The 27,366-nt window shown below is 38.2% G+C and overlaps 1 protein-coding gene across 5 annotated transcripts in view; it reads right to left on the bottom strand.

Moving 5' to 3' along the window:
- NFATC2 (nuclear factor of activated T cells 2) overlaps positions 1–27,366 on the bottom strand; it is a 273,373-nt gene that overhangs the window by 112,352 nt on the left and 133,655 nt on the right. For all 5 annotated transcript variants that reach the window (XM_053693631.1, XM_053693701.1, XM_053693471.1 and 2 more), the window contains exons 7-8: positions 4,309–4,364; positions 3,118–3,244 (exon numbers count right to left, since the gene is read on the bottom strand). In XM_053693631.1, the coding sequence (XP_053549606.1) occupies positions 3,118–3,244; positions 4,309–4,364 (183 nt within the window). The remainder of the gene's footprint in view (positions 1–3,117; positions 3,245–4,308; positions 4,365–27,366) is intronic.

The following is a 27,366-nucleotide window of genomic DNA, read 5'->3' on the forward strand; positions in this document are numbered from 1 at the left end:
CTGTGGTGAACCCTCTGTGTCTGCTCTTGTTAAGTCTTCTCTTTATAATAGACTTGGATAATGATATGCCTACCTCCTGGAGAGTGTTCTTCACTTGACTGGATGTTGTGAAGGGGTTTACCATGGAAATGATCCTATGATCATCCACCACTGTTGTCTTCCATGGACGTCCAGGCCTTTTTGTGTTTCAGAGCTCACCAGTGCATTCTTTTTCTCTCAGAATGTACCAAACTGTTGATTTGGCCACTCCTAATGTTCCTGCTATCTCTCCGATTATTTTTTTTTAAGCCTAAGGGTGGCCTGTTTCACTTGCATAGAAAGCTCATTTGAACACATGTTGTCCAATTACTTTTGGTCCCTTGAAAAAAAGGGTGCTACAGATTAAAGGGTGTAATTCCTAAACCCTTCCTCCAATTTGGATGTGAATACCCTCAAATAAAAGCTGAGAGACTGCACTTTAAGCCCATATTTATTATTTAACTGTAACTTGAATTTAATTTGGTAAAAAGCCAAAATAACGAAACAATTGTCAGTGTCCAATTATTTACAGATCTAACTGAATTTTTTTTAAGTAATAACCAGTGAATAAATTATATTAATTACAAGATGAAATAATATATGTTTAGTTTTACAATAATCAATTGCAAAGTTATGATGTACTATACAATAGTATATGATGCAATATAAAAATATTGCAGTATAAACTATAACATCGTTGTGTCAAGTTAAAAACAATATCTGAAATGTATACAATAATTTTGTAAAAAAAAAAAAAAAAAACTGTGTAAATGATAAAATGATATTGCATCTGTAGCTGTAAATGGGAATGAGAGACATTTTTTCCAAACTGTATTTCAAAGAGGGGTTTTAATTATATATATAAAAATTGCTGTTCCTGTGCTAAGTATACCAACTTTTTGCTTTCATTGTTAAGGACGCTCGTCCCCTCCCTCCAATACAACTGTAGGGGATATGTCTATCAAATAGTGAGCACGTATACTGCAGTAGGAGGTGCGCCCAACCATGCATTTTCTGACTGTTACACTAAAGATAAGGGGCCAGATTTATCATCCACGGGCAGACAGGGGCGGGCATTGTTGCCCCTGTCCGTCCAGCTTCTCCTCTGGTGGATTGCTGCCCAAAACCCGCCCCCTGCCCCTCGCACAGCCAATCAGGCGCAGGCAGGAGTTGTCAATCTGATTGTTTGATAAATCCTGACTGTAGGCAAACCTGCAGTCAAAAGGGAGAGAAGGGCTTGATGAATTGAGCTCTTAGCCTACTTAAAGAGACTGTAATGTAAACAACTTTCATAATTAAGACAGAGCATGCAATTTTATACAAATACATTTTATATGTCCCTGTAAGGTAACTTTTTTTCTGAAGGTTTTTATCTAAAACACAAAACTCATTTTTGAGAAACATTTGCTTATTGTACTGATAATGATGATTGTTATTGTTATCATTTAATTAAAAAGTGCCAGCTTATTTTGACATAATTTATATGGCATCTGAGTAAAATTGTAAAATAATAGTTAAGTCAATAATAAAGGAGTTAAAAGCTGTGCTGATGTAAACTACCTTTGCATAAAGTGATCTATAGTAAGGATGACCAACTAGTGGCCCGAGGGCTACATGCGTCCCTCTGCACCCCCAAGGAAAAACAGAGCTAACAAGTGGTGTCACAGGTTTTGTGGAACCAGGATAAATAGGAACAACAACAAATGTGTGCTTTTGGGTGACCACAACTCAAAGCCCTCTGAAGGTAGAAAAGCATACAGAGGGTACCTTAGCTAAACACAGCACTGTGGCCTGGACAAGCTTTAGAATTATATTATTTGTTTGGTAATAGTCATACATTTATATGTGGCCCTTGAGGCTGGCTTCTAAAATTTCGGTCTGTGGTCCTTATGTGTTAGGAAGTTGACTATAATTAATCTATAGGGCAGGTGGGCACATGAAATTACAGGCTAAATAAAGTACATGGGGAGAGTAGTGGGAAAGGTGAAGGATCTGACACCAGAGAATCAGAGATTCATATTACATGTTAAAGGGACATTGTACAGTAAAATATTCTTCATTTTAATATGTTCCAAATTATCCATTTTACTTGCTGGTGTTTTTTTTTATATTATTTACACATATTTACCCTTTTTGTCATTTGAAATAGCTGATGTTACCTGTTGAAACTGCCCCTATACTCAAAATTGCAATGCTACTATGTTGGCTATAGAAAAATAACATAAACAATAGGCAGCAGCAGAAATAACTGAAAAGTGTTTTGATAAACAATTTGTCTGATGATATGTAATTGCATTAAAGAGAAATCATACTCAGAAGTTAAATCACTTGAAAGTTGATATTAAATATCTACATCTCTATCTAAAAAGGGAAGATATTTTACCTCAAAGCATTTTCAGTTCATCAGAGTATGTGCTCTTTGAACAGTTATGCTTCAGCTGCTGTCCAAGTTTAAAAAACAAACAAAACAAAACTATAGCCAATCAGCATCAGCAGTGCTGAAGTCATGCTTTGCTTTGCTGTGATCTCATGAGATTTCACTAAAATCTTATGAGCTTTTATAGTAAACTTCCTTAAACTGAATATAAAAAATAACATGAATGTGCCTGCACATGCCAGATGCATGCTCCCTTACATATCCCGGGTCAGCTTTTTTACAGATATGCTGCATCACTTTCAACTGCGTCTACATTTGGGTATCATGTCCCTTTAATAATGCAAGGCATAGGATGTAAATTATAATTGCACATCTGTACTTAGAGGTACATTAAAACTGCTCCACAATGACACAAAACATGCAGATAAAAATTAGGTTATTCAAGTCCTGTAGCTCAAGATTACAACTTAAACAAAAAGTCACCTACTGGATAAAGGAACTAGCTGAAATAAAAGATAGCTTTTTAAAAAGTATTAAACAAAATAAAAAATTGTGTTCTTTAATAAATCAATCAATGCTTTGCAGCTTTAATTCCTGATATAGAAACCTTAAAGGAACCTGAAGATCACAAAAATGAATTATTCTATAAAACCAGAGCAGTTTATGCTTTGACCAATCAGTCCTTTTAAAACCCTCCTCTCTGTAAAGCTCCATATACTTACTTGGGTGATATGTGAAATGCTGGGCCTGGCTTCTCTTTCTTTTCCCATTAATGACATAGAAATTGACCTTGACAGGTGTAGTGATGTGCTTGCTTCTGTACTCTGGAACCTCTACAAACAGCATGCTCTGCAATAAGGGGGAAACTGTTGTTATCTTCCGGTATGCATGTGGTTGCCATATTGCTGCTTTAAGGACACACGAAAAATACATTTGCTAGGGGCTGGTTAAATGTTTCAATAAATCTCCAATTTTAAGAATGACATATGTATTTTCATATGTGTCCTCCCTTAAAGTGGAAATAGGGCATCCCTAGGTATGTAACACATTAAGCACATAGCTCAGTAACACACATGTTGAATTTATCTTGTTATGTTTCCTTGCAAAACCAGCCAACTGATTAAACACATAGCTTATGTGCCATAGCACATTGCAGGTGCTGATCAGGTCACAGAGAGGGAGTCAATTAAGAACTAGCGGTCCATTTATTAATGTGCAAGCGGACAGGATACAATGTAGCTTATCATGTCCTCTGCACATCGATAAATGCCGACAGCATACGCTGGCCGTTAGCAGGGGGTGTCAATCAACGCTTTCGTATTCGATTGGGTTGATTTCTGTCCGCGGCCTCAGAGCAGGTGGACAGGTTTTGGAGCAGCGGTACAGAGCTTGATAAATTGACCTAATCTTCACCCATTTTTTGATGGGGACCCACAGTGTGCTCCAGCCCCTAATTAAGACTTCATCTATTTGTCTAACCCCCATGCAAAGGTTAAACACAACAAGTTACACTGATGCAAAAAAAAAATACTAATTTTTGCTTTAGAATGTTCATTTAACTGCTTACTCCATCACAATCTACCTGCCTGCCTACCTGTCTGTCTGTCTGTCTGTCTATCTATCTATCTATCTATCTACCTCTCTATCCATCTATCTATCTATCTATCTATCTTTTTCTCTATCTATCTATCTATCTATCTATCTATCTATCTATCTATCTATCTATCTATCTATCTATGCATCTGTCTGTCTATCTATCAGTCTGTCTGTCTATTGTTAGTAATAACTCATTTATGATGTAAACATGATTATATTGGCAATGCAAGTCAGTAATAATATAAAATAATGTATTGTATTTTAATAAATGTAACACACATATTGTAACTTAAATAATATGCTATTAATCTGCTTACGGGTTGGCTCTTATCTTTATCCACCGTTGCATCCATTTCCCAAATTTGTTGCCCATCTAAAAGCACAATAAAATGCAAAAACATATCAGTATGTATAAACTAAAAACAAAGATAACAGCAAAACAGTACTAAATTAGCGCTCCTAATTTGTTGCCTTTGTCATATTTGTTAAAAATTAACTAGACCACTTGTTAGACCGATTAAATATTGTGTACAGTTCTGAAAAACAGATTTCCAGATTAATTGAAAATAAACTAGAGAATGTGCAAAAGGGAGGTAGGGGAGCAAGTGGAACACAGAGGCTTAGGTACAACAACCCTTCCCACTTAGAATGTTATATTTAATTTCACACACACATATATATATATATATATATATATATATATATATATATATATATATATATATATATATATATATATATAAATATAAATATATATATATATATATATATATATATATATATATACACATATATATATATATATATATATATCAGTATTATTTGTGGAAACTTCTTTCCCTTACGATCATACTGAAGTAAACTCAGGTGTGCACATGTGACAAAGTTATACCGTTATATATAGCATTAGTTTGTGTAGCAAAGTTATACAAACATCCTGTAGAGATCACTTTAGGAGACATTATCTTCAGTCACTGAGAGCGCATAGTAATAGTTAATACTAAGGTAGTAAATAAAGGCAGAGTTGTAGGTATTACCTACTTTTATTCAGCACATCCTTTTGCAGCCAAATCTCCCTCTACAGGTTGCTTGCATAACATTTCTAAACTACTGCCACATAGTACTCAAGACACATGCTCACTCCTGAGCCTACCTCTATATCTTCTCTTGGTAAGAAGTTACATTTGAAGAAAGAGAAAGAGATATTTGATAATACAAGTAAGTAAGTAAACTGGCAAGGTTTTTTTTAAACATTAAAGACTAGATTAACTGGCGGCCTGAGGGCTACATGCATCCCAGGACATATTAAGGAAATATATTTGTTTGTTTAATTTCCATACATTTATATGCAAATTTATGTATTAGGAAGTTGTCCTTCACTTGACTAGATAACAAGTGGAGTGCAGAGCCCCCTTTTAAAGGAACTAAATATGTCTCATGCACCTCCTTCTAATCATAGGTGCTGTCATTATGGAACCTAGATGTCACTGCAGGTATCTGAAGGATAGTTGCTGCACATGTGCAAACAAGTCAGTCTTGGAATGTAGTAAATGGTAGATTTCAACATGGTGGCAACCATGACAAGAGGGAGGCATGGAATAATCTTATTACTATGCTTATAAAGTGTTTAATGTCCCTTTACTAGATAGCACAGGGAGCACATTACGCTTGTATTACAAGTAGTGAGTTAAAAGGACAGGAAACCCAATTTTTTTTTATCATGATTCAGATAAAACAAACAATTTCAAACAACTTTCCAATTTACTTCTATGATCAAATGTGCTTCATTATCTTGATATCCTTTACTGAAGGAACAGCATTGCACTACTGGCAACTAACTGAACATATCTAGTTAGCCAATCACAAGAGACAAATGCGTGCAGGCACCAATCAGCAGCTAGCTCCCACTAGCATAAGATATATGCATATTCGTTTTCAACAAGGGATTCCAAGATAACAAAGGACGTTTGAAAATAGAAGTGAATTTAAAAGTATCTTAAAATTACATACTAAATCTGAATCATGCAAGTGTGATTTTTACTTTACTATCCCTTTACGTCTTGTGCTTAAAGGGCCACTAAACCCAAAATCTTTCTTTCATGATTCAGATAGAGAATAGAAATTTAAACAACATTACAATTTACTTCCATTATTTATTTTGCTTCATTTTTAAAATATCCTTAGTTGAAGAAAAAGCAATGCACATGGTGAGCCAATCACACAATGCTTCTATTTCATTTCTAATACTTTTGTATACATAGTACCATCAGAAAGAGAGTGCAGTAATGCAATCAGTAAGGTAATAGTTGTTTTAAATAAATAAAAAACTATTATTTCATTTTTAGAACACAATTACCAAAGCAGAGAAAAGGGTAGAGAAAATTGTGACTTATAGGCAGGGAAAAATAGTAATTTTTAATAATTGCACTTTTTTTTAAAAAAAAAATATTCATTAAAAAGTTTGAATTTCAGAAAAAGTTTGGATTTCATAATTCTGGATCTGAGAATTTGTAGTTGTTTTCAGTCCTTGAATAATGTAAAGAAAACAAGTTCATATTAATTTTCATATAACACAATACTAATGTTGAGAGGTGGTAGTAAGTGCGCTAAAGAAAGCTTAAGGTATCCATTAGTTTGGAAAAAACTGTATAAAAATATAGTAATATATTCACCTATATTAAAAACTGTAGTGTGAAAAAATAGTGTAAAAAATATATAATATTTAGCGCACTTAGCGCACTTACTACCACCTCTCAGCTTTAATTACACTTGAAAAGAACGAAGGATCTTTTCTTATTTGTAAGTTGTATGGTATCCTCTCTCTAACCAGCGCTCTACTTAAACATCCCTGATACTACAATACTAATGTTAAAGGGTTCAGAAATCAATATTTGGTGGAATAACCGTGATTTTCAATCACAGCTTTCATGTGTCTTGGCATGCTCTCCACCAGCCTTTCACATTGCTGTTGGGTGACTTTATGCCACTCCTGGTGCAAAAATTAAAGCAACTCGGCTTTCTTTGATGGCTTGTAACCATCCATCTTCCTCTTGCTCACAATTTTCAATGGGGTTCAGGTCTGGAGATTGGGCAGGCCATGACAGGTCTTGGTCTGGTGGACCTCCATTCACACTTTGATTGACATTGTTATGTGGCATGGAGCATTGTCCTGCTAGAAAAAACAATCCTCAGAGTTGGGGAAGATTGTCAGAGCAGAAGGATGCAAGTTTTCTTCCAGGATAACCTGGTACATGGCTTAATTCATGCATCCTTCACAGAGATAAAGCTGCCTGATTCCAGCCTTAATAAACCGCCCCAAGATCATAACCAATCCTTCACCAAATTTCACAGTGGGTGCAAGACACTTTGACTTTTAGGCCTCTCCAGGTCTCAGTCTAACCAGGTCTCCATCTAACCATTAAACAATCAGGTATTAGGCAAAGTTGGAAATTTGACTCATCAGAGAAGATGACCTGGAATCAGGTAGATTTACCTTTGTGAAGGACGCATGACTCAAGCCTCATAGAAGGTTATCCTGGAAGAAAACCCTGAAATTCTGAAATCAATGTTAAGTAATATAGAGCGAGTGACATAAATCCCAAAATACACTAAGTACAAAAATGCATACAACACAATTAATATAATGCTAGAATCAAAACTAGAAATGTACTCAATAGTTCGTAAAGATACAATTCACACTGTGTATCCAAGAGATTGTGTAAGGAAGCTCCAATTAGGACAGCAGATGACTATGTCAATCTATGGAAAAAAAGAACAAAAAGCGACACCTCATAGCGTTACCAACAGCTAAAAGTGATTTAAAACAAACTTGCAAGTGAAGTGGCACCTTTGTGAAAGACGGTGCTCATTGGCAAGCTGACACTCACAGCAGTCAGCATGCTGGAACCATGGTATTGGCTTTCCCCATGGAACGCTTCAAGATGCAACACTCACTGGGGTGTGATTCTTTTGGGAAACACCAGCACTCCAATCACAGTGGTCCACAAGGCTGGCTTTGTAAGCAACATTTGGCTATATCTGGTTGTGAGTACTCCTCGTCCCAAAATTGTTTAAAGACACCAATAATCCCAAATGAATGAATGAGCACACACGCAAAAAGAAAAGGATGATAATATAAATTAAAGTGTGAATAGCACCTTTATTAATGCAACACTTTTCTTAGCACACAGCAGCCATTTCCTCATTCACCCTCATTCATCGGCACCAATAATCCCAAATGGTTGAATGAGCACACACCCCAAAAGAAAAGGTCAGCAATATAAATAAAAGTGTGAATAGCACTTTTATTAATACAACGTGTTTCTTAGCCCACAATGGCCATTTCCTCAATAACCCATTTGGGATTATTGGTTCCGTTTTCTGAGCAATTTTGTGGCAAGGAGTACTTGCTACCAGATACAACCTAATGTTGCTTATAAAGCCAGCCTCCCGGAGTTCAGTGAAAAAAAGGTGATACAGTGGTTCCAGTGTGCTAACCGCTGTGAGTGTCAGCTTGTTGATTAGCACCATCTTTCATAGTGTTGCCACCTCACTTTTAGATGTACCATATTTTACATGGTAACATTATGAGGCGCCGCTTTTTGTTCTTTTGAGGGAAAGCTGAGTGATGCAAAATACAGCAATATACTTAATGAAAACCTGGTCCAGAGCGGTCAAGACCTCATACTGGACAGAAGGTTCACCTTTGAACAGGACAATGACCCTAAGCACAGAGCCAAGACAACAGAAGAGAGGCTTAGGGACAACTCTGTGAATTGAATTGAATTGAAGCAATTCGAACATCTCTGGAGATATCTGAAAATGGCTGTCCACCAACAGTCACCATTCAACCGTACAGATCTTGAAAGGATCTGCTGAGAAGAATGGCAGAAAATCCCCAGATCTATGTGTGCAAAGCTTGTTGCATCATACCCAAAAAGAGGCTGTAATCGATGTGAAAGGTGCTTCAACGACTGAGTTAAAGGGCCACTAAACCCAAAATCTTTCTTTCATGATTCAGATAGAACATACAAATTTAAACAAGATTACAATTTACTTCTATTATTTAATTTGCTTCATTTTTTTGATATCCTTATTTGAAGAAAAAGCAATGCACATGGGTGAGCCAATCACATGAGGCTTCTATGTGCAGCAACCAATCAGCAGCTACTGAGCATATCTAGATATGCTTTTCAGCAATGAATATCAAGAGAATAAAACAAATTAGATAATAGAAGTAAATTAGAAAGATGTTTAAAAATGCATTCTCTTTCTAAATCATGAAAGAAAAAATGTGGGTATCATGGCCCTTTAAGGGTCTGAATACTTATGTCAATGTGATCTAACTTTATATTTTTAATAAGTTTGCTAAGTTATAAAAAATGTGTTTTTTTCTTTGTCATTATGGGTTATGGAGTTTAGATTAATGTGGAAAAAAAAGGTTTTTAAAACCTCTTAGTATAGGGCTGCTACATAACAAAATGTAAAAAAAGAAGGGGTCTGAATAGTAGATAGATGATAGATAGATAGATAGATAGATAGATGATATATAGATAGATAGATAGATAGATAGATATCCCCCACACACATACAAATAAAGGATTTAAGTTATATTTATCCTTATTGTATTTAGACGTAATACTTAGCAAATAAAGGTTTATTAATGAAAACAGGTTTGGTGGCAGAATTTAAGGAATAGGGTATATGACATGGGGCGGACTAGGAAGGGGTCAAACGTTTCTATGTATGTATGCATGTGTGAAGTGCTTTATAGAGCAGAACAAAATGGAAATCCCCACTACTACAGGCCAGATTTTCAGGATTACCTTGGCTGAGAGCATGTTAATAACCACATTTACTAATCAGCTGATTATTTCCCCTGTGCTGAGCCTGAAGATCTGGTCTCTTAGGGAGGCCTGAAAACAGGTTTCAAAACGCCTGCACTACACTACCGTCCAATAAAAAAACGTAAGACTTGTAATATGAGGGCAAAAATAGAAGCAATATTTATGCACAATATTGCTAATATTTTTGTGCTCCACTTGTAATCTAGTCCTATTTGCTCTCTCTAGATCAATAAATGTGTAATAAAGTAATTCTGGCTGCTGTATACTTTTAAGTAGCAGACAAAATCTTGCAGGGTTTTTTACATTTTTGCAGGAGTCAGAAATATTAAAATTATTTATACAACTTATGTTGTGAGAGCTGAACAAGAGTTCATTGTGTTATAACATATCCCCAGGTGTTTATATGCAGGATATGCAAATTGACTACAGTATTCTGTTACAAGAGGTTTGAACTCCTGTGTAGCTTAGAATATCCCTATTGAGGTGCTGCTGGCAATGTTTCATTTCTTGTAAAGCACAGTAATCTTATTCACATTTTACAAATCAAGTGATGCGTGAATCACTGTTCAATATGTCAGAGACGTTTGTGAAACCAAATTAAATATGTGATTTTTGTATATGGTTAATAGTAAAATTATTGAGATCTGTTAAACGAAATGAATCCTAAGAAGGGTATAGGTTTCATCATTTTATTGCAGGATATGAACATGTTAAAATATTAACATTCTGTGCTTTATGGGTTTACAAGACATTGTGTAATTATTATATTATCAGTAACACACGATCAAAGATTTAACGTCTGTCTCTGTAAAACATAAGGAATTTTACACCCTTGGAAGTTAGTAAAACACAAGAAGCAAGGATTTCACCTCACGTTGCTAATACCAAATACAGATCTGTTACTTTACCTCATAGGTGGCCAGTAAAAATACCTATCAGTGATTTAACACTCTTGTATAAGCAGTGCACACAATCAATTTAGCCCTCCACCTTATCTGACAGTAATACACACAGAACAATAATGAATCCAGCAAAACACTAAAATGTGATATTACATCTCTTAGCACACAGAGGAATTATTAAAGGGATATGAAACACAATTTTTTTCTTTCATGATTCATATAAAGCATGCAATTTCTAATGTAGTCCTATTATCAATTTGTCTTCATTCTCTTGGTATCTTTATTTGAAAAGCAGGAATGTAAGCTTAGGAGCCAGCCTATTTTTGGTTCAGACCTGGGCAGTGCTTGCTGATTGGTGGCTATCTGAGTCATGGAAGAAAAAAATTGGTTTTCGTATCCCTTTAAACCCCTTAATGACAATGAAATAACGCTAGTCATTTTCTGCAGGTAGTGATGCCATCTATCCTTAATTCTTAGCACTATCCATGTGCACATACACACAGATTAAGATGATCCATGTCCATGTATGTGCAGTATAACCTTTCTGAAAGTAGCTACATTGGAAAAACTGTTGCTTTATATTGTTCTGAGTTACTAGGAGTAAATAGCACATTTGTGACTTTAGTGTCTCAGACTTGGGGCTATAATCTTTAGTAGCAAATCTGCAACAACAGTTCTGTGTCACTGAATAGCTCTATACATTTTGAATTGATCTAGGCCAGTAGTATTATATATTAGCATTATGTTACAACTAAGTACACCATACTCCATAACATATTACTTCATTATTAAAATATAAAGTGATACATTGATTTGCATCTTGTGTTATTTACTGCCCCTCTCTTCCTTCTGTTCTCATCTCTTTGTTTGTCATTCCTTCTGGTTCAGCTGCTCTATCTAGATACCTCTATATAATGTCTATGTCTCTCTGGCTCTTGCCCTTAAATTAAAAAGCCTTCATAAGTAGTGAATCTACCAATCTGCCTTTGCAACTGCAATTGCCTTTATGAGTAAGAGTAGACTTATGAACCTGCATGTTTTTTAGGATCAGCACCTGGCTTTTTACCATAAATTCCTGCTGTCTGGATTGCAAACTTACACCAGCTTTATGGTCAATAGGTGACATCTTAATGGACAAGTGAGGATGATTTTTTAAATGTATGCCCACCTTATTTCCCACAAAGAGACTGTAAAGTCAAAATTAAACTTTCATGATTCAGACACAGCAGCCAGTTTGAAGAAAAAAAAAAATCATTAGACTTTTATCAAATTATGATTCTCTTGAAATCCTTTATTAAATAGTAAACCTAGGTAGGTTCAAAGAACTTCAGGAGTGTGCATGTGTCTTTAACACATCAAGAGCTCAATGTGCTAAGCAGCATATGCTGCTTTTTAACCCATGCGGGCACACTCGCACGTGAGAGCCTGCTTTCCGCAATTTAAGATGCAGCAGCCACCAGCCTTCTGTAGCTTACCCTCTCTGCCTTCTCTGATTTCCTGGAGCTAAATCCCCTCGAGCACGTTTGTTTGGGGTGATTGACATGTTCTTCTTTCCCAGAACTGGTCGCGTGAGTGAAGGGGGTAGCATTACACACTCAAGTGAGTGTGTCATGAAACATCCGGGCAGCGGACGCACAGTGTCTGCTGCCTGTTGGATGTGTTGCCAGGCAGACAGGGTTTAAAGTCTAGAACCTTGTCTGCACTATGCTTAGTAAATGGGGCCCTATGCCAGCAGTGATTGCAACAATATATAACATTCCTACAAACATTATTGCAAACATTGTTGTCATAGAGTGCTAAAGATACCTGCATGCTCCTGAAGTCCTATGAGCTTACCTAGGTATTTTTCAACAAAATATGTCAAGAGAACCAAGTAAATTTGATCATTAAAATAAATTAGAAATTTTCTTAAAATTTCACTCTCTGTCTGAATCATGAAAGTTTCATTTTGGCCTTTAAAGTGATAAAACATGATATGTCCCATTATCTTTCACAAGCATGGAGCACACAATATACAACATGGAGCAAACGATATACGAGTCAAATTCTTTAATTCCTGTTCCTTTAATAATTTAAGGAGTTAATTCACTAATGCTATTGCACGCTTAATAGGCTACAGTATAGTGTAAATATAACTTTTATATGCACTAGTGTGTCACTTTATTGCTATATTAAATTTATTGCGGTGATCTGGAACCAAACCCGCAATATCTACAAGGTACGCTTGTATGTTCATCCCATTGGAGAGAAAAAGCTTTCAGCTTAGTGAGACAAGCTTAGCTGGATACCTACATCTACATGGCACCAAACAATCAACATCATTGTCAATGGGCTAGTTATGTAGTATCTGAGAGATTGCCAAGGGGCAATAAGGCATGATCATGTTCTAAATTCACTACACCTTGAATCACCTATCTATTCAATCATATTAGTAAGCATTTCTTCCATTGGCCTCTATAGCTGTTACGTGCCCAACGCATGAAATCTCACACATGGAACGAGAACACATTGCTAAGCGGTTAAAACAATTACACTTGAAACACAGTTAATATAAATGTCTGTATGTGTAGAATATACCCAATTCCTATATTTTTATAGAAAAGTAGTTTTGATATATGAAACGGGACGGGAGGCATTCAAAGAACTTTACAGAAAGAATAAGGAGCTGACTGTAGGTTTATGGGAACATGATCAAGATTTTTCACTTAAACTTCTGCCAAGCGAGCAAAATTTGTAAAGACTCTATTGCCTTTGGGAATTTTAGTGCTGATATGACTGTCTTGTCTTTATCTTTCTTACATTTTTATTTTTCTTAGTGTGGGCTATTGTATAGACGATTCATTTTTAATTAGTTTATTTAGTAAGGAGGAGTACGCCGGTATTCTTTACAGTGGAACTCATTCTATGGGGCATATTTATCAAGCTCCGTACGCCCGCTGCTCCATAACCTGTCCGCCTGCTCTGATGCCGCGGACAGAAATCGCCCGATCTTAACCCGATCGAAAACGATTCGGTTGATTGACACCCCCTGCTAGCAGCCGATTGGCCGCGAATCTGCAGGGGGTGGCATTGCACCAGCAGTTCACAAGAACTGCTGGTGCAATGATAAATGCAGAGAGTTTATGCTGTCGGCATTTATCGATGTGCAGTAGTCATGATCCGCTATATCGGATCATGTCCGCTCGCACAATCATAAATATGCCCCAATGCGCCAAGAAGTGAGCCATTATAAGAAAGACACACCTCCATTGATTATAATGGAACTAAACTCACAACTCTCAGCTGTGATAAGGGAGGTTACAAATCTTTATGAATTTCGCAACTTTCCAGTTGCAATGTTGGCTGTGAGTTTGTTCCATGAGATATTAGTTTTATGAACAGGTTTTATTGAATATAAGCCAACAACTTCCTGAAACTTAATACGCCAAAATATATATATGTAAAAATAATATTGTTTCTTCAAGTAGCACAGATTAAAAACATTCAATTGGAATGGGATTTCAGTAGATGATGTAAGAAGCCTACAGCTTGGCCCACATGGCGTCAGCGGTTTCAACGCTTCAGGATTGCTTCGAAGCTGGACAAGGAGAGTGGTGAAGTAAAAGTTAATTTTCTTTTATACTCAATGTGGAAAGATGTGGAGCTGGTGTTTAATGCATTTACATTCCAAGAAGGGGAAGAGTTTTACTTTGAAATACTCATGAACAAACTCAGTGCTCACTTTGAACCCAAACGTAATGTGATTCATGAGAGGGCCTGTTTCCATAAACGCGCTCAGCGAGTGGGAGAATCAGTGGAGTCATTTGTGTGCAACCTGTATGAATTAGCTGAATTCTGTGAGTTTGGTGTTGCTAAAGAAGAGCAAATCAGAGACAGAATAGTTATAGGAATTGCAGATGCTGAGGTCTCACTGAAGCAACAGTTGGAGGCTAAATTGACGTTAGATGGGGCTATTAGGATGGCCCACCAGAGTGAACTGGTGAAAAAGCAAAGTGCTGACATGAGGTCTGAAAGTATTGTGGATGAAGTGCAGCAGTTCAGGAGAGCTGCAGGTGAAAGGCACAGTGTGAGCGGTAGACCAAGAAGCGGATGGGTGCAGCAGACTTGCTGCATGTGGTGTAACGGTACCCATGATCAAAATGTCATATGCCCCACTAAAGATAAAAGATGTATAAAGTGTAACCGGATGGGCCATTTTGAAGTGGTGTGTAAAACTGAGTCCATTAAGGAGATGCAGGTGGATAGTGACCAGGAGGCTCAAGAAGTGTCCTTGGTAGGGTCTGTTGTTGAACGGTCTGGTTCAGACGAAGATTGGTGGGTTACCCTTACTGTAATGGGAGCCAAGGTTGCCTTCAAGATTGACACAAGAGCAGACATCACTGTTTTGTCCCTTGCAGCATTCATAAAACTGCCACGACAGCCTCAGCTCATGAAAGTTACAACAAAAGTTTATAGTCCTGGTGGCTGCATCGATTGTGCGGGTAAATTTCTTGCTAGCTGTGAGTACAAGCAGAGGAAGGTCACCATGTGGGTACATGTAATTATAGGTCAGTGTGTTAACAACCTATTGAGCAGGAAAGCCGCCTGTGGTTTGGGCCTTGTCACCAGAGTAAACGAGATTACGGAAGACATGTTTGGTGAATTGGGCCTGCTAAATTGTAACCCAGTCCGAATATCACTTAAAGTTGATGCAGTCCCATACAGCATTGCTACTCCTCATAGAATTCCATTTCCGTTCATGCTTCAAGTGGAGAAGGAACTTCTGCAAATGAAAAATATAGGAGTTATTGAAGAGGTTGTCGAAGCAAAGGACTGGTGTGCCCCCATTGTGCCCGTTCTGAAGAAGAACGGGAAGGTACGCATCTGCGTAGACTTAAAACAGCTGAATGAGGCACGGAAAAGAGAGAGATACGTGCTGCCGACGCTTGAAGACATAGCTCGGAAACTGGCTCGGGCGAAGTTCTTCTCTACACTGGATGCTTCCAGCGGCTTCTGGCAGATACCTCTAGACCCAAAGTGCAGCAAACTGACTACCTTCATTACACCGGTAGGTTGGTTTTGCCTCTGCAGACTCCCCTTCGGGATATCCTCTGCTCCTGAAATCTTTCAAAGAGAGATGAGTTCCCTCTTAAGGGACCACGAGGGCACGGCAGTCATCATGGATGACATTTTAGTGTATGGGTCTACACTGGAAGAACATGATTAGCAATTAAGCTGTGTGCTGCAGACCATTAAAGAGTCCGGGCTGAAATTAAATAAAGAGAAATGCTATTTTGGAAAATCTGAGTTATGTTATTTTGGGCATATCATCAATGGAGATGGCATCAAGCTGGACCCTGAGAATATTCTTGCTATTGAACAGATGAAAAGTCCTTCTGATGTACATGAGCTAAGACAAATATTGGGCCTTGTGAATAATGTGGGCAGGTTCCTACCAGATTTATCCACAGTACTCCACCCTATCACTGAGTTGTTGAAGAAAGATGTTGCCTGGGTCTGGGGACCTCCACAGGAAGTAGCTTTAATACAGGTCAAGTCCCTGCTGGGGTCTGCACCAGTGTTGGGGTTCTATGACCCCTCTTAAAAGACCGTGGTTAGCGCTGATGTGAGCAGTTATGGGCCGGGGCCGCCCTCTTGCAGCTGAATGAGAACTACAGCCCATTGCCTACTGTTCCCGTACACTGACTGCTGAATAGATATACGACCAAATTGAGAAAGAGTGCCTGGCTGCAGTTTGGACCTGTGAGAACTTCCAGCATTACCTAGTGGGTTTAGAGAAGTTTAGTAGTGAAACTGACCATAAACCACTAGTCCCTCTAATCAATTCCTATGATATTGACAAGACACCGCTAAGATGCCAGAGACTTCTGATGAGGCAGCTCGAGTTTAATGTTCAGGCAGTGCATGTGCCGGGGAAACATCTGGTTGTAGCAGATACACTTTCCAGACTCCTGCTGGCTGCTGCTGAAGAGTCTTCAACGGAATCAGATGTGAAAGTGTACGTGGATTCAGTTCTGGCATCGAAATCCATCTCGTCAAGAAAGCTAGAGTTAATAAGAAAGGAGACACGTTTAGATACAGATCTTCAAGAAATTATTAAATACATGAAGAAAAGTTGGCCTGAGAACCAGGCAGCCTGGGTGTCTTTGAGTTCTTACCAGTCAGAGAGGTCACAGCTCATGGAGCTGGATGGTTTAGTGCTGTTCTAAGACCGCATTCTCATTCCTGTTAGCAAGCGGCAGGAGATGTTAAGCAGGATTCACAATGGCCACTTGGGCATTACAAAGTGCAGAGAACGGGCAGTCTCAAAAGCTTGTTCGCCCGGTGGGGCATACCGATGGAGCTAGTGAGGGATAACAGAATGCAGTTTGCTTCCATGGAATTCAGTTCTTCCAGCAGTGAATATGATTCTACGTCAAGTCTGCATTACCCACAGGCCAATGGAATGGTCAAAAGGGCAGTACAAACAACCAAGTTCATTCTGAAGCAATATGATCCGTACCTAGCTCTCTTGGCCTATAGGGCAACTTCCATCCAAGCCACAGGTTTTACCCTGGCACAGTTGATGCTAGGACATCAGATCCACACTACTTTACCCTCTATTTCTTGGGACGAGGTCCTTAGGAGGGATGAAGAGGCAAAAAGGGGCTACAAATTCTTCTACGACAGAAAACACTCTGTGAAGCCTTTGCAGGAGCTGAATGTGGGCCAAAATGTCAGAGTTAAACTGGATGATGAGAAGAAATGGAAGACGCCTGCTACCGTAATAGGACACTCTCCAGAACCAAGCTCTTATGTAGTCCTTACTGAAGAAGGGACAGTAACACGTCAAAATAGAAGACATGTTCATCCAGTACTTGAGAGTTTGGGACTGGATGCCTCAGAGCCACAGCCGGTGGGATGCCTTGTTTTAAGAGGGGTAGCTTCCTCTCAGCAAGAGCACAGTGGGGATGCTACTTTGCTTCCAGTAGACTCTCAATCACCTTCTTCTGTATCAGAGGACAGTTCATGTAAAATGACGTCAAGTGGAAGAGTTGTGAAACTTCCAGCCCGCTACCGGTATTAGCACTGTAGTTAGAGCAGTGACCAGAAGAATGAGCAGAATAATCCCATGGTCACTATGGACTACGGTAGTCTACCCCAATGTCCAAGACATGATTTTATTTCTTGTTGTTCATATATATTCTCTTACAACTTGTTATTTGTTGTACACTAAACAAAACATTTTTTATATGATTCTTGTATACCTTCTTATTTGTTGTATGCTTTATCCTTTGAAAAAGGGGAAGATGTGATGAGAGTTGAAGTGTGACCGGATGGGGGCGTGGCTTATAGCCGTTATAGTCTATGTCGCAGTTACTAAGTCAAATGTGTTGTGCAGTCTGTATACTTCTATTCTCTGCAATAAAATAGTGTTGTACCTTCTATGCTGTGTCCTGCAGCTCATGACACCGCTAAACTCTGTTAGGTGCTAAAAAAAAACAGTTTAAGAACCTTGTAGAGAAACTATCTTGCTATGCTTGTTCCCAATTAGAATATCTGATGATTTTATTTAAAACATTATCCATATATACTTTAGTGTAGTTAGTAGTGACATATGAGTGCAAGTATTTTGCACTACATTCTGTATTTCAGAATCCCATGTCTATATTTTCCTTCTTTAAACCTCTGTACAGGAGTCTGGATGCAGCAGCAAGGTTGTTGTGCTGGTAGGATGTTGTTGATAGGGATGTGTCACATTGTTCCTATCACAAGCAGTGCTTCACCTCTTAACCCTTTCACACCAGGGCTTTTTTGTCTTTATCAGAACAAAGTGCCGATGTATACAAATAAGTAAAAATTGAAATCATGTGAACGTGTGATTTCAATGATGGGTCGGGTCAGGGGGAGTGCCTATAACGCTAGGCATGCCCTCCAGCCCATAATACTAGTTAGGAAGCCGTTATGGCTTCAATACAGCCAAACAGCTAGGACGTTCCATGCCGTCCTAAGGGCGCTAAAGCCCAGCGCAGTTAGGATGGAATGGAATGTGCTAATGGCGAGAAGGGGTTAATATATGGCATAAGACCTGAGTGTTTAATGTGTCCTATGTCTAGTTATACAAGTTCACAGTCTCTAAAACATACTAGAAGCAAAGCATAGGGCCTGATGATCTAAAGTTCTCTGCTCTGGCAAGATTATCTAAGAAGTCTCATAAGTACTGCAAGATCCCTAAAGGAATTTTAGAAAGGCTTAAAGACACACTGTATTATAAAAAAATGTTTCCCCCTAATGTGTTCCAAATTACTTGTATGGGAAATTGTCTTGTCATGCTTATTTTTGTTTTTAAAATAGATGGTTTTGCTCATTTAACCCATCACCTATTGTTCTCATGGACATGCCTATATAAATAGGCTGAATCTGCAGATAAATCCAACCTGATCACATGATCTCTGTCTAAAGACCCAGCATAAAATTAAGTTTTTAAATGCTAATTATGTCTGTTTGGGGGTTCAAGGAGTACAACCAGATACCAGATACAAAAATAATGATGTCTCTCTCCTAGCCCCACTGGGAGGTTAATTAGTCTTAGGGGTAGATTTATCAATGTGCGGGCAAACATGATCCACTATAGCTGTCGGCATTTATCCTTGCACAAGCATTTATAGTGAAATGCTTGTGCAATACAGCCCCCTGCACATTCACAGCCAATCGTATCCGATCGGCTGATTGCTGTCCGCCACCTCAGAGGATTAGAACAAGGGCTTCATGGTACTGGCAGGATTTTTTATAGACTCTCACAAGCCCCAAGAGCTTTATAGAATTGGGTTCCTAGTTATTTGCTATCAACATGGGTGCTAAGTAGGGAGGACACACAGCACAGGATTTTTAAAGAAAAAGCAAAATCAACATTTTTACCATTGTATAAGGAATAACATATGTGTGTATACATAAGCAAACACACACATTAACAAGACATACACCTGAGGAAACGGTCACTGACAGCCGAGAAGCGCGTTGTGTGTTTAAATAAAGTCTTTTATATTCCAACAAGAGACTTTATCCACGACTGTTTTATTCTAGACTTTCCACACAAATTGATTTTTAACCTTTTTGCATCTAGACTCTTTTGGAGTGGAGTCGCTTCTGTCATTTTCCCACTGAGTAATACTCATCACCTGAAGGACCTGATACACAGGGACCTGTGTCTCCATCAAGGGGACAATTTGATCGAGTGGAGTGCCAGGGGAAAAGTTATCTGGACGACTTTTAAGGGTCCAGGAGGCTGTTGTAGCACTTCTCAAGTGCCTGATATTCTGTGAGTATATTGGTATTTGTGTGGCAGCGTGTCCTACCATATTGATTGTGCACTATTGTGGCGCCTTCTTCTCTTATACATGTTAAACACATTAACAAGAGCCGATATTGAAGTGATGGTAAAGTTTAGCTCAACAACATTTGTAATAAAAAAGTAAATAAATAGCACTTTCATTAATTAAAATCATTGTAGACACTAAAATATATAAATAATCACCCTTTCATTTTTTTTTTACACATTCCGCTGTTGATTCGGCCGCAATGCATAATCTATTTCAGTGTAAAATGACGAATCACGCTGTAGTCAATTGTAACACGCCCTCTTTGGCGTCCAGCAAAGGGGGCGTGTTACAGTTGGCTACATTGTGATTTGTCATTTTAATCAATGAAAGTGCCCTTCATTTCCTTTTTTATTACAAATATTGTTGAGCATTTAGCTTAAATTTTCAATCACTTTAAAGAGACAATCAACACCAAAATTGATATTGTTTAAAAAGATAGATAATGCCTTTACTACCTATTCCCTAGCTTTGCACAACCAACATTGTTATATTAACATACTTTATAACATTTAAACCTCTAAATTTCTGCCTGTTTCTGAGCCACTACAGACAGCCTCTTATCACATGCTTTTTTATTTGCTTTCACAAATGACTGCTAATCCATGTGGGCCATATAGATAACATTGTGCTATCTCCCGTGGAGTTGTGCAGGACACAGCACTAATTGGCTAAAATGCAAGTCAATAGATAATAAATTAATAGTCATGTGATCAGGGGGCTGTCAAAAGGGTCTTCGATACAAGGTAATCACAGAGGTTAAAAGTACATTAATATAACCATGTTGGCTGTGCAAAACTGGGGAATGGGTAATAAAGGGATTATCTTTTTTAAAAAACAATAAACATTTTGGAGTAGACTGTCCCTTTAAACATCTTGCAGCAATGACAATGTCCCTTTAACCACTAAAGGGCTAATTATGTTCTAGGAATAGACTCATGCAACCATGCTGCAGGCTCTCATAACCTCAAACAATCTGTGTCCTGTGCATATGTAGAGATTAATAGCTCTCATACTTAATCAGGAAAACCAAGAGCCAAATGAGTATGTAGATTCTTCTGGCTCTGCTTCACAGGCTTCAGATTCAAATAAATTGTATTAAACAAAATCACAACAGGCAGAAATCCTTCCTGAAAAAAACCCATAGCTGAACGCCGATATTTAGTCACGGTCTGAATTTAGACAAAAAATACTTTGGTCTTAATGAACAATTAGGATTTCATATAGCTCAGCAACAGAATAAAGAGGGAATTGAGAGTGGCCAGCACGAAATGTACTAATAAAAGTGCCACACACCAAGACAGACACATAAATGTATACTGAGTGTCCCAGCATAAAATTTATTGTGGCCACAGTCAGTCAGCACATGCAAATGATAAATGTATTGTACAGGCTGGTGTGCGGACGGTTCTGTTTTAACTCCTTAATGGACAAATTGTGTTTTTCAAGGCAAAATCAAAGTTTTACTCTGGACTTTTGTATTGTGGTAAAGCCTCCCTAATTGTTTCAGGGGTCTGTGGGGGTGGCATATAACAAGTCACTTTACTAATTAGCTCCCTGCACATGCATTATAATTAGGGTTTACACCAAACTTGTATTTTACTAACATGACCAGTATCATGGTTTTTTAATGAATTTAATGAGTAAACATGTTTAAATACTTTTCGTTAATCTCAATAAAAGCTGTTTATATTTTAAAATGAAACTAACAGGAAGTATATGTTTAAAAACAACTAATCTGCTGTTCATTAGCTGATAAGGACAGCTCTCAATAAAAAAAAAAAAAGTTGCTTTATTCAATACAGGAACATCCATTTTCCAAATATCAAAGCACTGTAATGAACTTTAAAATATCATATTAGATGGAACAGATAGTGTTTTTGAGTTTAATGTCCCTTAATGGTACAGGTCAATGAAGGGAAAAAAAGAATATAGAAATAAATGCCCACTTATGGTGAAGTGTTGAGTGTCTAACTGGAAATAAATGATTGTTTAAAATTAGCTTCTATCACCTGTCGTCTCTGTGTGTTACAAATGTATGCCAATAGACATTGCCATTATTTTTACCAAGGTGGAAGCAATAATTATGAAGTTATTGAGTTTTTTAAGTACTTTAACATATATAAGACACAAAACTTGTATACTATATATCTTTACAGGTTAATATGCGCCAATACGGTAAACAAAAATTACAAATTACATGAAAAAGGTGTTAAGTAGTTGCAAGGTCATAAGTGTAAAATGGGTAATAGAACTGACCAATCAAACTCCTGAAGATTTATAGTATTAATATTTAGTAGAGCTATATATCTGAAAATAAACATAATGGATATAAATTATGACTTTTTAGTGTTTTGTGATTATAAAATACTAAATAAAACTATAATTTATTTTTATGGAGTAAGTGGGGGGTTTTTTGTTCCCAGATAAAGATATCAAGAATAAAATCTTGTTCCCCCATAATGCAAAGTTGTTTTACTACGCAGAACTAAACATTTGAAATAAAAATTGCAGTGATTACTGTCCCTTTAAAAACTCAGTACTGTGTATACTTGCCCAGATGGAGTTATCATGTTTAATTGGTACATTATAAGTTCTGTGCTAACTACAACAATATAATACAAAAACAAAACACTTGTTTCGAAATTTTGGCTGAGCCAGTTTTAAAAGTTTTAAAGGGACATGAAACTCCACATTTTTCTTTCATGATTCAGATAGGGCAAATAATTTTAAACAATTTACTTCCATTATCAAACTTGCTTCATTCTCTTTGTTGAAGGAGCAGCAGAGCACTACTGGGAGCTAGATGTATACATCAGGTGAGCCAATGACATCCGGTATATATATATATATATATATATATATATATATATGCAGCAACCAATCAGCAGCTAGAACCTAGGTTCTTTACTGCTCCTGAGCTTACCTAGATAAACCTTTCCACAATGTATAGCAAAAGAAGGAAGCAAATTAAAGTTGTTTAAAATTGTATGCTCTACAATCATGAAATACATTTTTGGGGTTTCATGTCCCTTTAAACTGCATTATTCTAATTACTATGGTTGCCATTTTTATTCAGACATGTTTCCATGCTACATTGGCCTCTGAGTCTGTCTAGATGCAAAAACCCCAGTAAAACATTTGTCACTGTTATATTAAAAGCTATTTGTTTTGTTACATTACACCTAACAGTCCTATGATGTACTTTACCTGCAAAGACTATGGGGTCAATTTAGCAATGTCTGTCCGACATAATACGCTGTAGCGTATCATGTCCGACAGACATCGCTGAATGCAGACAGTGTACGCTGTTGGCATTTAACATTGCACAAGCAGTTCTGGTGAACTGCTTGTGCAATGCTGCCCTTGCAGATTTGCGGCCAATCGGCCACTAGCAGGGGTTGTCAATCAACCCGATCATATAGGATTGGGAAAATTGATGTCCGCAGCCTCAGAGGCAGCGCACCAGTTAAGTCTTAAGACCGCTACTTCATAAGTGCTGTTTCCGGCTAGCCTGAAGGCTTGCGTGGAAACAGGGGCATCAGGGGCCATTCGACCCTTGATAAATCGACCTCTATGAATGCACATTTAACCCCTTGATTCTCAGAGAAAGCTGCAATGTGTTGCATATCAATACATTACATCTATTCAGTGAGAGAAAAAAATTGAGTACTGATAAATGTGTACAGGTATGACCTTGGGAACTTCTGGTGGGCAGACAACCAAGGAAATATATTATTATTATTTGGGTATTAAAAAACTATAAATTTATAAACAGCCCTTAAAGCTTCTAAAATACTGATATGCAACCCTTAAAGATTCAGTAAAGTCAAAATGAAACTTCTATGATACCGATAGCGTGAAAAAAAAAAAAAAAAGTTATTATGTCTATTATTTGTTCTCTTGGTATCCATTTATTTACTGAATACTGATAAATGTGTACAGGTATGACCTTGGTTTCTAGATTCTGGCCATGCTGACACATACCATCCTATATAATAAAAGGCCAAGTGTTTTTGTCCGAAGCTGTCATGCGCAGTAGAGACTGCGCACAAGGACAAACACACCTGGCCTTCCAACAAACCTGGCGTCGTGTGGTGGAGTGGGCATGGATGGGCGGGTGCGCAGTGGGCGTGACCCGGCGGGTGTGACATGGGCGTGACTGGGCGTGATGTGGAAGGGACGGGCGTGGCACGGGGGGAGGCAGGCATGACGCGGGCGGGGCCAGATACCGGGGCCAGCTGCTCAGAGACAGAGAGCTCTAAAGAGGGGGGTAGAGAGAGCAGAAGAGGGGGGATAGAGAGAGGGAGAGAGAGACAGCAAAAGAGAGACAGGGAGAGTGACAGAAAAAGAGAGGGGCGGAGAGACAGCAAAAGAGAGAGGGGGAGAGAGACAGCAAAAGAGAGGGGGAGAGAGACAGCAAAAGAGAGGGGGGAGAGAGACAGCAAAAGAGAGAGGGAGAGAGAGACAGCAAAAGAAAGAGGGGGAGAGAGACAGCAAAAGAGAGAGGGGGAGAGAGTCAGCAAAAGAGAGGGGGGAGAGAGACAGCAAAAGAGAGGAGGGAGAGAGAGCACAAAAGAGAGGGGGGAGAGAGACAGCACAAAAGAGAGGGGGAGAGAGACAGCACAAAAGAGAGGGGGAGAGATACAGCAACAGAGAGGGGGGACAGAGACAGCAAAAGAGAGGGGGAGAGAGACAGCAAAAGAGAGGGGGGATAGAGCACAAAATAGAGGGGGGAGAGTCCATAAAAGAGAGGGGGGAGAGTGCACAAAAGAGAGGGGGAGGGAGAGAGCAAAAGAGAGGGGGAGAGAGAGAGCAAAAGAGAGGGGGAGAGAGAGAGCAAAAGAGAGGGGGGAGAGAGAGAGCAAAAGCGAGGGGGGAGAGAGACAGCAAAAGAGAGGGAGGAGAGAGACAGCAAAAGAGAGGGGGAGAGTGCACAAAAGAGAGGGGAAGAGTGCACAAAAGAGAGGATGGAGAGTGCACAAAAGAGAGAGGGTGGGAGAGTGCAAAAGAGAGGGGGAGAGAGAGCAAAAGAGAGGGGGAGAGAGCAAAAGAGAGGGGGGAGAGAGCAAAAGAGAGGGGGGAGAGTGCACAAAAGAGAGGGGGAGAGTGCACAAAAGAGAGGAGGGAGAGTGCACAAAAGAGAGGGGGGAGAGTGCACAAAAGAGAGGAGGGAGAGTGCACAAAAGAGAGGAGGGAGAGAGCACAAAAGAGAGGGCGGGAGAGAGCACAAAAGAGAGGGCGGGAGAGAGAGCAAAAGAGAGGGCGGGAGAGAGAGCGCAAGAGAGAGGGGGAGAGAGAGCAAAAGAGAGGGGGGAGAGAGAGCAAAAGAGAGGGGGAAGAGAGAGCAAAAGAGAGGGGGAGAGAGAGAGCAAAATAGAGGGGGGAGAGAGAGAGCAAAAGAGAGGGGGGAGAGGGAGAGCAAAAGGAGCAAAAGAGAGGGGGGAGAGAGTAAAAGAGAGTGGAGAGAGAGAGAGAGCAAAAGAGAGGGTAGAGAGAGAGCAAAAGAGAGGGGAGAAAGAGAGAGAAAAAGAGAGGGGGGATAAAGAGAGAGCAAGGGGTGTGACCACTGTACTGCAAAAAATGGCCTGTGTACACGGGCTTTAGGACTAGTTTATATATAATTAGTGTATTAGCAATGTTTGTGACTTCTTTTAGACAAAAGCAGGAACAGAATGTCTGAAGTGAATTCTGCACATCAACAAGCTTTAAGAAACAATCTGATGATAAAATGTAAACGTTACCATTTATTAGAACATGAAAATGCTGCTTTACTGACCCTAGCTAGCTATGGGTTCAATCACAAACCTTTAGAAAAAGTTTATCTTATGATATTTCTAAAACTATCACTATTAAAGTCTATGGGAAAATGTGTGGAAAAATAATTTAAAGGGACAGTCTAGGCCAAAATAAACTTTCATGATTCAGAAAGAGCATGTCATTTTAAACAATTTTCCAATTTACTTTTATTACCAATTTTGCTTTGTTCTCTTGGTATTCTTAGTTGAAAGCTTAACCTAGGAGGTTCATATGCTAATTTCTTAGACCTTGAAGGCCACCTCTTTTCAGATTGCGTTTTAACAGTTTTTCACCACTAGAGGATGTTAGTTCACATATTTTATATAGATAACTCTGTGCTCGTGCACGTGAAGTTATCTGGGAGCAGACACTGATTGGCTAAACTGCAAGTCTGTCAAAGAACTGAAATAAAGGGGCAGATTGCAGAGGCTTAGATACAAGATAATCACAGAGGTTAAAAGTATATTAATATAACTGTGTTGGTTATGCAAAACTGGGGAATGGGTAATAAAGGGATTATCTATCTTTTAAAACAATAAAAATGCTGGTGTAGACTGTCCCTTTAACAAGCTTTTCTAAAGAACTTCAATTGAACCCTGTGTGTTTAACTCCTGCAGATTAGTTAAACACATAGATAAAATCCCACTCTGTCACCCCCTTTGCAACACATATCTAGGGTTAATAATGCATAAATTACATGTTCTAACAAAATACAGGAGGTAATTTTTTTGCATCAAAATGTCCCTTATAATCTATTGTGAGTGTGGATTTTTGTTTACTGAGTAAAATTTATAAACTGTCATAGAGTAAATATTTTACAAGGAAATTAACAGAAATTGATGTTGCAACTGATATTCTATTTAATCCTGGACAAATATTTGGACCAACATTTACTTAAAGGGACATGAAAGCCACATTTTTCTTTCACGATTTAGAAAGAGCATGCAATTTTAAACAATTTTCTAATTTAATTCTATTATATAATTTGTTTTATTCTCTTGATATTCTTTGCTGAAAAGCATATCTAGATAGGCTCAGTAGCTGCTGATTGGTTGCTGCACTTAGAAGCCTTGTGTGATTGGCTCACCCATGTGCATTGCTTTTTCTTCAACTAAGGATATTTTAAAAAATGAAGCAAAATAAATAATAAGTAAATTGTAATGTTGTTTACATTTGTATTCTCTATCTGTATCATGAAATAAAATGTTTGGGTTTAGTGTCCCTTTAAGTAACAGAAGCAATATTTTATCTTTTTTTTTTTTTTTTTGTATAGACAGGAAATAGGAATCCAATATTTGTCTTCTTAGAAATATGTAAATCTCAAAGAAAAAGACATTTTTGTATGTCTATTTCCTGTGTTTATTTGTCTGTGTGGTTGCAACCTTATATATATATAGCCAAGGAAATATGGTAATATTATTTGTTTGTTTAATAACCATCAATTTATATACAGCCCTTTAAGCTTCTAAAAT

The sequence above is a fragment of the Bombina bombina genome, chromosome 1 (genome assembly GCF_027579735.1).
Source record: "Bombina bombina isolate aBomBom1 chromosome 1, aBomBom1.pri, whole genome shotgun sequence".
In the NCBI taxonomy this organism is placed as follows: Eukaryota; Metazoa; Chordata; class Amphibia; order Anura; family Bombinatoridae; genus Bombina; species Bombina bombina.